At 47.8% G+C, this 13,019-nt stretch overlaps 2 protein-coding genes across 2 annotated transcripts; one reads left to right on the top strand and one right to left on the bottom strand.

The window, feature by feature from the left end:
- Window positions 1–3,063: 3,063 nt before the first annotated feature.
- LOC125508001 (putative disease resistance protein At5g47280) lies at window positions 3,064–7,310 on the top strand. Its single transcript, XM_048672545.1, is given in 5 exon segments — window positions 3,064–3,482; window positions 3,484–4,066; window positions 4,901–5,651; window positions 5,739–5,950; window positions 6,371–7,310. Coding segments are annotated over 5 exon segments (2,577 nt in total). The 5' UTR covers window positions 3,064–3,284; the 3' UTR covers window positions 7,204–7,310.
- A 2,222-nt stretch (window positions 7,311–9,532) lies between these two features.
- On the bottom strand, window positions 9,533–12,060 carry LOC125508000 (serine/threonine-protein kinase SAPK9-like). Its single transcript, XM_048672544.1, has 9 exons — window positions 11,722–12,060; window positions 11,511–11,585; window positions 11,283–11,384; window positions 11,107–11,160; window positions 10,907–10,999; window positions 10,705–10,797; window positions 10,348–10,452; window positions 10,166–10,264; window positions 9,533–10,084 (listed from the first exon to the last, which is right to left on the bottom strand). Exons 1-9 carry the CDS (start codon window positions 11,890–11,892, stop codon window positions 9,794–9,796), a joined length of 1,083 nt encoding a protein of 360 aa, XP_048528501.1. The 5' UTR covers window positions 11,893–12,060; the 3' UTR covers window positions 9,533–9,793.
- Between the last annotated feature and the right edge of the window lie 959 nt (window positions 12,061–13,019).

The following is a 13,019-nucleotide window of genomic DNA, read 5'->3' as shown; positions in this document are numbered from 1 at the left end:
CCCAAAACTATGTAAGTTTCTTCCTCTTAGGTCCTAAGCTTGCATGGTTAGCATTGACCCACCAACGAGTCACTTGGAAATGCTTGGATTGTAGCCACGTTGACCTGACCCAATGGGCCCACCAGGTAAATATGCAAAAAAAACTAGAGCGTTGTCTCGCCTCATTCTCACGCACTCGTCTTCTCCCATGCACAGAATGCTCAGAGGCGACGGGACATAGGCCATCAGTGGAATGATGGTTTGAGCTCCAGCGAGGAGAGTAGACCGGTCATCTCAGCCTCCCCCAACAGCAGCAGAACGACATGTCGCACAACGTCCAATTGCTACCCACCTATGGCTACTGCTAGGGTTGTGTCACTCTCGACGACCTCTACGCCAGCTTTGCAGTTTTCGCGCACTCCTCTGTGTCGCCCGACAGCTCACCACCTATGACCATGCTCGTGCCCAAACAACAGCCTGCACGGCCAACTCTATGGCAAGGGTGTCGGGGCAACGAAGATATCATCAAACAGAGAGAGAGAGAGAGAGGTGGGATGGCGTACTCCATCCCAATTGGCTCGGGATCTCCCCAGCGGCCTCGCCGAGGGAGAGGGATGTCGTCCTTCATGCCGACTAGCTCGGGGTCTCCCCGACGGTCACGCCAAACCTCTCAGGGAGGCTACCGTGCAGCTCATGGCCATGCAGATGGTGGGCATGCAGGTTGCAGGACACACTGCAACGTGGAAGCGTATGTACCACTTTGGGGGATATAAACACATACAAAGGGCTCATTTGAAAAAATGCACCATGGATGGTGGCCATGCAAGATTAGGACCTCAGATGAACAAACATACATAGTTTTGAGACCCAAAACTGCAATTTTGAAGTTATGGGACTAAAAATGACACACCTCCAATAGTTTTAGGACCCAAAAGTGCAGTTTCGAAGTTATAGGACTAAACTGACATACTTCCGATAGTTTTAGGACCCAAAAGTGCAGTTTGAAAGTTATAGGACTAAACTGACACACCTATGATAGTTTTAGGACTTGTGATGCATTTTACTCTATATTAATATAGCAGGGCGAAAAGCCTATTTTGAGAAGCTATCTAAACACAATTTACAATCAACACAATACTCATTGATCCATGAATCAGTCTGGTTGTTCGAATTCCCACAGGCCTGACAAAAACTGGGGGAGGGAGGGCCTTTACAGGAGTTCAGAACACCGTCTTGTAGAACTCCAACACTCCCGGCCCACTCAAATCCTCGTTTGATCCATTTTCTTTCACTCTGTCCCTGCTTCACTTTATTTTTGCCTATGCATCCTCCTCTCCACATGCCACCATTGTACTTCCCAGCCTGCCGTCTAGACATACTCGGGCGCCCGCAATCCCCACCCACAGACTCGGGTCGATGTTGGGCCCGGGCCTAGGGCGTGACCTTTCTTTTTAGCTATCACCTTTTTTGAGGGATTTTTAGCTATCACCTAACTATATTTCGGTATGAGTCATGGGTTTACCCCAGCACACACAACACCGACCTAACTTCACTACTCCTAATGCCCAGGCAGGACCTAATCGAGCTTGCACGCACGCACCTTCCCCTTCTCGGATCACGAGCGCAATTCTGCCTAGCCTCGGGCCCAAGCGGTGGCCTTCGTGCTCACTTTCTTAGGGTGGTGCTGCACTGTTACTTCAGTCGGGCGCCGCCTCGCCGACCCTACTTCGGCCTCTCCCGCCCATAACATCCCGCCTCTGCCTGCTACATCTACTCTGCTAGAACGCTGCTAGGTAATTTCAGCAAGCCGGTTGGGTAACTTTATTACTCGAGAGGTAGGCTGAGTGCCTAAGGCCGCGTGTAGTGAGAAGTATCGTAAGTTAATATCATAACTTAATATCATACATATGATACTACGTCTATAATGCATAATATCATAGATTATTAGTATCTTATGCAACTTTATTTATTGTCATGCAAGATATATAGCAGTATAGCATTTATTATGATACTACTTTATTTATTGTCAGGCTGGTCTCTTGCACTGAGTGAACATTGTTGAAAAAATCTGAAATAAATCTAGAAAAATACGAACACCAATGCCAAGCCTAGACTTGAACCTTGGCGGACTAATTCCACCACAAGGAATCTAACCATATGAGATACGCTCAGTTCGCGAACCCAATATACATATGACGTTCCCTCATGAAGGTAATCCAAGCCAACGATCGTTCCCCGATGAAGAAATGAATGTTTTCGTTCGTTCAAATAATCAGGCCAGGGAACACTCCAAATTTACCGTGCGAAAACAGATAAATTCGTCAACTTCTTTAAAAATTTGCTATGTTCTGAAATAAAAATTCTCATGTTGTATATAAAAAGCTCAGAAGATTGACATGTTGCACGAGAGTGATTCCCATGAAGAATTGGCAGCCTAAAAAAGAAAGAAAAATGATGAAAATTGCGATGCTCCAACAGCATAATTTGCCATCCAAAGTATGCTTGTTTAGATTGCCATCCGAGCAAACCGTATACTATCGTCGCCTGTAGTTCCCTTGAAGAGGTGTGTGGGAGCGAATGCTTTAGGATTCATGCGCGAGGATCCTACGTACGTGGGACGTTCGCTCTGAATTGCCAAAAATCTGACATGAAGGGCTGTTCGGCAACGCTCCCCAACTCCGGAAACAGAATTGGCGGAGCTGTAGTTTAAAATAGTGGAATTGCTATTTAGCCACTCTGCAGATTCTAGGAGCAGACCATTTTCAAATAGGGCCGAAAACTTTTTAATCAAAACCAATGTAATGATGATTATTACGGCGATGGAGCCGATATATCAATCAATTCTGCTAAAGTTGCTCTTAATTGGGTGAGGTCTACTCCGGTGGCGACTCGCTTTTGCTGTCATCCACCGTGTTCGTGTAAACACGGCACAGTCCCTCCCTGGGTCCCACCTTGCCCCCGGCCGTGTCACTGAGATAACCGGCGACCCCTCACCGCAAACGGTTGACCCTCCCCTCCCCTCCCCTCCACTCAAAAGCTGCCGTGCCGCACTCTCCCGCCGGCTATAAACTCTCCTCCTCCTCCTCCGTCTCCCCGACCAAACGCCGCCCCCCTCCTCCACCCTCTCCCCCTCCCCCAGACCTCCATGGCGATGGCGACCTCTCACTTGCCCGACTAAGCAAACAAGCAAAGCTCACGCAAGCGCGCACCCAGAGCCCACTGAGAGCCCGGACAAAGCGGTCAAGAAGACAAGGAAGAGCGCGCCGAGAGCCGCCGGCCAGCCGTCCGGCACCCCGGGGTCGACCATGGAGAAGTTCCTGTTCGAGGAGCTGGCCGGGGACGCCGTGCGGGAGCTGCTGCGCGCGGTGCAGGGCACCTTCCTGTGCCGCTCCACCGCCGAGCGCCTGCGCCGGAACGTCGAGCCGCTGCTGCCCCTCGTGCAGCAGAACGGCCGCCACGCGCTCCGCAGCAACGCCGAGCTGGGCGAGCTCGCCGTGCAGCTCAAGGGAGGCGCTCGACCTCGCGCGCCGCGCCGCCGCCGCCCCGCGCTGGAACGTCTACCGCACCGCGCAGCTGGCGCGCAGGATGGAGGCCGCCGACAAGGGCATCGAGCGCTGGCTGGCGCGCCACGCACCCGCGCACGTGCTCGACGGCGTGCGCCGCCTCCGCGACGAGGCCGAGGCGCGCATCGGCCGCCTGGAGCGCCGCGTCGAGGAGGTCGCCGCGATGCAGGCGCCCCCCACGATCCCGCCCGCCATGTCCCTCCCCGTCGCGCTACCGCCGCCGCCCTCCAAGGGCATGGCGATGGCGGTGGAGGTGGCGCCGCCGACCAAGGGCATGGGCATGCCGATGGAGGTGGCGCCGCCGACCAAGGGCATGGGGATTCCGATGGATTTCGACCTCCCGTGCGAGGAGGAGAGCAAGGGCGGCGGCTTGGTGGGAAGCGGCGTCAAGGTGGGCAAGGAGAGAGTGAAGGAGATGGTGATGAGCAGCGGCGGCGGCTGGGAGGTCGTCGGCATCTGCGGCATGGGCGGCAGCGGCAAGACCACGCTCGCCATGGAGATCTATAAGGATCAAAAGATCCAAGGTAACAAAGGATCAGATCCCAACCATCTCGTCTCACACGTATTCTTTCTTAAACCTTTTATCCCGTTCTCCGAATCATCTGCAGAAATTAATCACATCTGTGTTCATAATCATCCTTTCTCTGGGTGCGAAAATCGCACCGTCTCTTATTGAATTATATGGGGCGCTACCACGAACAAAGATTGAAAATTTGGGGAATCTTTGGCGGTTGATTTGCGTGTCATCATATGATTTAATTACTTATACTTAAAGTCGAGGCTGATGCTTACGTTTAGCTCATCACCACTTGTTTGGTCAAAATTGGCGCTTTGACCAGCTTAGTGCGGAGCGTGCGTATGGCTCTGGTGGGATTGGGTTGCTGATGGGAGCACACCAACTCCCGCCTGCCTAACTTAGCAGACACTGAAAATTTTGTTCATGATGGCAACACTTTTGTTTTGAATCAAGACATGATTGCACCACTTAATAACTATTGAGTTAATTAGTGGTGACCCCTAAACAACTGAATGAATGATACTAGCACACACACTTATCGTTTGATGAATAGTTTAACACCGATTGCCAATCCAAAATAATTTGGTATACAGATCTGTCGTTAGTAGTTACAAAGGCACTTGGAATTAGTGATGCTTGTGAAGCTAATCCTTTTAGGGGTGCTATACATGTAAATTGATTCGAATCTCACTACTTCAGCATCATCTCATCAAGATCTGTTCTCAAGATTAGGCATATGCCAAAAGTCGATTTCCATTTAATCTTGTTTCATAATTGGTCTCTAAACGTAGCGATCTTTCTTCTCTACATAGTGCTAATATATGTTTCTTTCTTTGTTTAGGCTACTTCAACAACAGGGTCTTCTTTGAGACGGTCTCGCAGTCCGCAAATCTGGAGACCATCAAGATGAAGCTGTGGGAGCAGATCAGCAGCAATATTGTGCTTGGTGCATATAACCAGATCCCGGAATGGCAGCTCAAGTTAGGGCCGAGGGACCGAGGACCAGTTCTTGTTATACTTGATGATGTGTGGTCTCTCTCACAGCTCGAGGAGCTGGTCTTCAAGTTCCCTGGCTGCAAGACTCTTGTCGTATCAAGGTTGAAGTTCCCTACGTTAGTCTCCCGGACATACGAAATGAAATTACTCGGCGATGAGGAGGCTTTGTCTGTCTTCTGCAGTGCTGCCTTCAATCAGGAGTCTGTTCCTCAGACTGCTGACAAGAAACTGGTTAAGCAGGTTGCTGCCGAGTGCAGAGGGCTTCCTCTAGCTCTCAAGGTTATCGGCGCATCCTTGCGTGATCAGCCTCCTATGATATGGTTGAGCGCGAAGAACCGCTTATCACGAGGAGAGTCTATATCGGACTCACATGAGACCAAACTCCTCGAGAGAATGGCAGCAAGTGTCGAGTGCTTGTCGGGAAAGGTCAGGGAATGTTTCCTTGACCTGGGCTGCTTCCCAGAGGATAAGAAGATCCCTCTTGATGTGTTGATCAATATTTGGATGGAGATACATGATCTTGACAAGCCAGATGCTTTTGCCATCCTCATGGAGCTATCGAACAAGAACCTGCTTACCCTAGTTAATGATGCACAGTACGTATTGCACATTTTTTCTTCAAATCATCTGAGAATTCATATACTGTAAGAAACAGCTTTGACTCTTTGTTGCTCTTTATGCAGGAATAAAGCTGGAGATTTATACAGTAACTATCATGACTACTCAGTGACGCAACATGATGTGTTGCGTGATCTGGCACTTCACATGAGTGGCCGTGATTCTCTGAACAAACGGAGGCGGTTAGTGATGCCAAGAAGAGAAGAATCGCTTCCGAGAGATTGGCAGAGGAATAAGGACCTTCCTTTTGAAGCTCAGATTGTTTCTATTCATACAGGTGATTATCTGTTCATGAACTTGGTTTTTTCTTGCATGTTATTTGCCGTGCAGTATCTTCTGCGAGTCCAGTCTGAAAGCTGCTCTTGCAGAATTTGAGATGTAATTGAAGAAAAAATGTTGAATAGTGTAGTGGTCTTCCTCAAATGAAATTGCATGGTTTTGACTTGGAACTTCAGATCTTTAACTCCTTTATTAAATCACCTGCTATTGTACTAAACTGATCTTTAGTTCTTTAGCAAACTGAACTTAATTAGTACTGTATAACACAATTTTACTTCAGTATTATTTCTTCACGGAAAATAATTTGTTTCAGCAAGCCTTACAGTAACATGCATTCGCAATATCTTGTCGAATATTGCCCTCATTGAGTTCTCTCTAGAAGTACAAAATGGTCTGATCAATTGATTTCAAATTTCAGGTGAGATGAAAGAATCTGACTGGTTCCAGATGAGCTTCCCCAAGGCAGAAGTTCTTATCCTCAACTTCGCCTCGAGTGTATACTACCTCCCGTCGTTCATTGCAACAATGCAGAACCTGAAGGCCCTGGTGCTGATCAACTATGGTACCACCAGTGCAGCCCTTGATAATTTGTCTGCCTTCACCACACTAAGTGACCTGAGGAGTCTTTGGCTTGAAAAGATTACGCTCCCGCCACTGCCGAAAAGCACAATCCCACTGAAGAACCTGCGCAAGATCTCCCTCGTCCTTTGTGAGCTGAACAACAGCCTAAGAGGATCGACGATGGATCTCTCCATGACGTTTCCGCGCCTATCCAACCTCACCATCGACCATTGCGTAGATCTGAAGGAGCTGCCACCTAGTGTGTGTGAAATCAGCTCGCTGGAGAGCATCTCCTTGTCAAACTGCCATGACCTCACAGAGCTGCCATATGAGCTGGGCAAGCTGCACTGCCTGAGCATCCTGCGGGTGTACGCCTGCCCGGCGCTGTGGAAGCTTCCGCCGTCGGTATGCAGCCTGAAGAGGCTGAAATACCTGGACATATCGCAGTGCATTAACCTCACAGACCTTCCAGAAGAGCTTGGCCACCTGACAAACCTAGAGAAGATCGACATGCGGGAATGCTCGCGGTTGAGGAGCCTCCCGAGGTCCTCCTCGTCGCTGAAGTCCCTCGGGCACGTCGTGTGCGACGAGGAGACGGCGATGCTGTGGAGGGAGGCCGAGCAGGTCATCCCGGACCTCCGTGTGCAGGTAGCAGAAGAGTGTTACAACCTGGACTGGCTTGTAGACTGATGTTCTGGATGCTCTCTGCACTCCGGGCTCACCATGTACAAATGATGTGTATATGTTTCCCTGTTCGAATGCAGGATGGGTAGTCAATACACTGTTCAGTTTTGACATGTTCAGTGTTCATGTAGTTGACTCCAGTAGCTGACTTATCTTGAAGTCATGGTCTTTCGAGTAGAAATGCACACAAGAGTTTATATTGGGCAAGCTAACAGAGAATTTCTATTGGCACAGACCATTTTTCTCTCCGAACAACCGGCAGGAAAGCTGCCTTTTTATTAAGGAGCAGAGTATGTACAAAATGAACATGACTGGAAAAACAGGCATATGTCGGAGCTCCAACACATCATGCAAATTACTCATGGTTGTGGTTAACTCTTGGGGGAGATGCATGCGGTCATAAATTACTCATGTATGTTAGCCTCGTGCCATTAAAAATCCGGCGGCTCTTCTCTTTCTTTTTGGGCATTTCACATGATGTAGATCAGGTGTCCGCTACGCCTCCACTTGTGGTTCTTATACATGCCTCGTTTTAGGGTTGGTGAAAGCTTCGTTTGGAGGGACGTGGTCATCCATCCAAGAAAGTGTACGAATTATTGGGCTTTTAGCTCATTTTATAATTTTAATGTTTATTGAAACTCACGTAGGCCCATTCATGCGTGACAACGGAGTGTAGAAAGTTTAGTCGCACTCCGGCTGTGGAGGGTGCGCTGAACCAACATATAAGATTGGCTTCTTTGCACGTCACTAGAAGCTTGAGAAGAGGGCACATACATGCATGCTCCCCTCCGTTACCCGCCTCGCCATGTGCATCATATTTCGTGAGTGAGTTTGTGCCGCTTATGGCTTTCCAATCTTGCTTCTCGACGTACACAGTGAAGTGAGACAACAGACCTCTGAAACTCCACCTATTCTGATCGTGTACATGAGAGGAGCGATTAGGTTCTTCGCACCATTAGTTCTCTTATCCCTTCCGCCATGGATTGTTTCTGGATATGTAATACTGGAAATTAAGCTAGACATGGTATTTTTATCATACATACCTGATTTGAAGAATCTGGAAGATCCCTTAAGCTAGACATGGTATTTTTGTCATACATACTTGATTTCAAGAATCTGAAAGATCCCTTCACAAAAAAGTTTATCACGAAACGTGATAGGCAGTGCATCGTGTGAAATGGGCTTGAGACCCACTGCATAAGTTATCCACGAAGTAGAACCCACTCTATGTGACCAGAGATCTCGTGAAGTAGAATTGATGAGTCAGACATGGTTAACTGAGGGAGGAGTGTTTATTTAATAAAGACAAACTCCATTATGACGTAAGCCAAGGTCCTACATAACATCTTTATGAACACACCTAATGAGTTAGACAATTAAATGTTGTATCCTATAAGAGTTGAGTGCTTTCTAGTAAACTATGAAGAGGCCTCAGAGTATGACGTATAATCTCCTATCTACCGGAAAGTCATTCGGCAGCCTAATATCAGTCAAGGCTTTACCAGAAACTTATTTGCACATCACTTGCAGTTCAAGTCATAGTCCTTTGTTCAAGTTGTGAATGAGTGTAGTGTGAAGCTCTAGGTGAAAGTTCAACTTCACAGTCTTCACCAAAATATCATTATATAAACAATGTTATGGAACCATAAGCAAACTTTATCTGCCTTTGGGATCTTATAGGGGATTGTTGAAATTATTAGGCTTTTAGCCCATTTATTATTTCCAATAATTCTTGAATCCTAGAGGCTCATATGCTCCATTCATGACAAGGGGGCATGGAAAGTTTAATCCCACCCTGGTAGTGAAGGATGTATTGTACCAACATATAAGGTTGGCTCTTCCACACACTACTAAAATTTTGAAGAGAGGGCGCACACACACACCTCCATCGCCCGTGTTTCGTGAGCGAGCCAAGTCAGGCTACAACATATGACACGGCTACTTCCCCGACATCACCGACCACCTCCACAACATGTCGATCCCTTCTTTCAGGGATTGTTCGCAATTGATTTTTTTTTACAAAGTATAAAAACGACGTCTTGGCAACAGTAAAGCCATATGAGACCAAAACTATGAAGAGGTAGACCGATCAACCTTTCCAGCCACCCCTCTAATCGCATACACTGATACACATCACCTCGAACAGCGGTCGATACTCTGTTCGGTTGTTAGCAATTGATCAACAAAGGACCAGGTGTCGGGCCGTGGTAGGGTAGTCCTTGCATTGAATAGGTGGAGTGCAGTCTCAGGGGCCGCAGGCAGAGCTGGCGTTGCATCACAAACCAGCTTTGCGCCTACATGATACACACATAATACAACATTGTTCATCCAGCGATTTCGGGTAAACACTCCTTTTATCAACATCATCAGAAAACTCCAACATACTGTATTTTGTTAGACAACACACGCTACACTATCAGCAGCAACACCAATTTCAGACTCAAGAGTAGCCTGAATACAATCCTCTCGATGTACATTTCTACACTCTTCTTCTGAACACAAAACGGCACTCAATCTGGTTCGTGTTCAAGAAGCAAACAAGGTGGAAGACCACAAACACCGCTTCTGCATGCACATACAGATATTCACAGGTTCACTACATGGCGTATACTATCTCCCCGCTGCTGTCCATGTCGATGTCGAGGTCCGAGTCCAGGTCATCCATGTCGTCGTCGAGGTCAAGGCCGTCAGGCAGGAACTTGTTGATTCCGAGGGCGCCGGCCGCCGGTATGGTCGCCTCTGCCATTATCTGCATGATCTCGTTCATGTTCTGCATCGGCTGGTCAGGCTCCTCATACTGGTTGCTCACTGTGGGACCGTCCATGAGGTCGGCTGGGAGGTTCTTGAGGAACCATGGGTGGTTCTTTATCTCAGGTATGGTGATCCTCTGCAAGCTCAAATGGCACAGGCGTTATCCTGAGGGCCGAACAAGCGAAACCGTGCGTGTGTCGATGGAGTGAGTACTCACCGTAGCTGGGTTGGCAACAAAGATCCTTGAGAGAAGGTTTCGGCAGTCCATTGGTATGTGAATGTAGTCCGGAATCGAGTACTGAACACCTAATATTTTCTGAAAAAGTTGAGCTCGGTATTTAGATGTTTGGCTATAACTGCAACTTGTGGAATTGCTAAGCTGAACGGCTGGCGGCATACCTGGATTGTCATTTTGAAATTCTTGGGATTTTCCGGATCCTCGAAAGGGTAGGCGCCGACCAACATCACGTAAAGCGTTACGCCACATGACCACACATCGGCAATCTCCATTCAGAGATAAATTATTAGTGCTTGAGCAAAAAACATGAAATACTTTAGATGTTTTTTTAGAGAGAAGTACTTTAAATGGTTGCTCCTCAATACCATGCACCACTCATGCCAACGAAAGGTGGATGGAATATTCATAAAGCAAGTAAAGCTTTTATGGCCGAGCAAAATGATTCAAATTAGGCAGCAGATGGTGGCAGAGTATGCATGAGACGGTTTAAACTTGAAAGCGCCAAGGTGGATGCATACCTTGCCATCGTATTCCTTCTTGAGCAGAACTTCAGGGGCAATATATGCCGGCGTTCCAACAGTTGACTTTGGTTGAGAGTGAAGAACCGATGACTGTAAATTAGAGAAGAACGTGTGTGCAGATCATTTAAAAATCTGGTATCCAGCACAAGTTTCTGGTGTAAGATAGTTGACATATAAGCAGATTAATAGCACAGAATACCTTGGAATAACCAAAGTCGCATATCTTGAGGCGAGGGGTGGTGCTTCCATCCAGCAGAGTGTTCTCGAGCTTTAAGTCACGATGGCATACTTGCTTGACGAATACAACAAACTCATGTTGTCAATTGCATAGGAAACTACATTGAAAGGTAAAATCAAGTAGTAGCAGTATAATTTGGGGAGCAGATAACAGATTGATACCATGGAGTGGCAGTAGCTGACTCCAGATATCAGCTGCTGGAAAAAGAACCGAGCCTGAAAAATGAACACACATATAAACTGAGTTAGTGACTGAGTTAACCAAATTGTACAATCGTACAACTCTTGATAAGAAAAAAAAAAGACTATACGGCAGAACTATGAGTCAAGAGATATACCTCGTCGACGCTGAATCGACCGGCGGTGCAGATGCGCTCGAAGAGCTCCCCGCCGGAGGCGTACTCCATGACGATGGCGAGATGCGTCGGCGTCAGAATAACCTGAAGAACCGCAAACAAAAGGCAAGGCAGAACTCGTTCTTTGCATCATTCCACGACATAACCATCGAAGACGGCGATACTGCAAGCAAAAAGATCGTGTCTTCATTCGTAGTAATTTTCACTCACCTCCTTGAAGCGGATGATGTTGGGGTGCCGCAGCGACCTGTGGTTGATGATCTCCCTCTGCACGTTCTCATCGATCTGCGCGCGCGCGCACACGCACGCATCATCAAACTTGTAAATACCAAAGGCCGTGGCTCTGGTCTGGTGCCAAGTGTGCGCGTGGGAAACCGGGAATGAATAAACAATCGAAGTGTGGTGGCGCGGGTGGTGGTACCTTCTCGCCGCGGTCGATGTACTTGACGGCGACGAGCTCGCCGGAGGCGCGGTTGCGCATGAGGCGGGCGACGCCGAAGTTGCCGGACCCGATGCTGCGGACCAGCTCGTACCGGTCGCCGTCCAGCATCACCGGCACATCACTCAGCGTCCCCGCCGGCCCCCTCTCCATCGCCCCCGCGCCGACGACTTCACCGCCGACCAAGACACGGAGATCCCCGCGCGCGCCCTCTCTCCTTATCTCTCTCGCTCGCGCGCTCGCTGCCGAACCTTTCTTCCTAACTCTCTGGCCGCGCGCTTTTCTTCTTAATTCTTATTGCCGCCACTGTCTACGAGTACAAGAAGAGAGGGGGATGACGTCATGGGGCGTGCTTATCCGAGGCTCACCTTTTTTTCCCTTTGACATTCTATCATAGGCTCACCTGACTGGGGGACCCACCTATATCATTGAAGCGGTCCAGGAAATCCACTCGCGGCTTTGAATTGGCAAGGTAACTGGAGCGCGGGCCCGGACGCGGGCTGTCATGGTGGGGCACAAGCGTCGGTATCACGTGTCTGTAGCGTGTGGAGAAGAAGATGGTGGGGAAAGGCGGGAAAATGTCTCGAGCTGGAACCGGGGATCAAATTACTGGTACCTTTTAATTTTTTTTTGCGAAATAAACTACCGGCACCTACGTCTCACGCATCAGGTTTTTCGTGGTGCGTCGCGTAATGTTTTTTCTTCATCATCATAAATACTCCCTTCATTTTTTATATAAGGCCACTATCAAAATTACAATTAGCATCTATACAAGGTCACTAACATCAATCGAGGTAAAATTGATGAAGTTTGCCTCGTACTAGTAACCGAGGACATTAATATCCCCTGCATGCATGTGGGAGTGAGAAGATTGGTTTTCATGTACCACATTAATCAACCAATGAGAAGTGCAAGGGTTGTCTTGTTGTGTGTTGAAGAGAAAATGCACATTAATTAACACGTCAAGCGAGAAAAAAAGACAAGTAGCTTGCAATATGGGCTTAAGTAGGCATTAATTTCTACCTTGGTACTTGTAATATAAGTTTGTGGCCTTGTATACAAAATGGAGTATAAAAGGTGATTTGCTTTTTTCTAGTAAAAGGATTATCAGTGAAGGACGAAAAATGACTAAAAGCTGATTTTTGCTACTAGTATCATGTATTATCAATGTATAGGTAATCGAGCAACTATCTTCTTCTTAGTTAATGAAAGGAAAAGCTTTTGCCTCCATTTCAAAAAAAAAAAACAATTGTTACATCCATTTCCTAGCATCGTACTTC

This window comes from Triticum urartu, chromosome 5 (genome assembly GCF_003073215.2).
Source record: "Triticum urartu cultivar G1812 chromosome 5, Tu2.1, whole genome shotgun sequence".
Taxonomy (NCBI): domain Eukaryota; kingdom Viridiplantae; phylum Streptophyta; class Magnoliopsida; order Poales; family Poaceae; genus Triticum; species Triticum urartu.
This window is presented reverse-complemented; position numbering and strand designations above follow the sequence as displayed.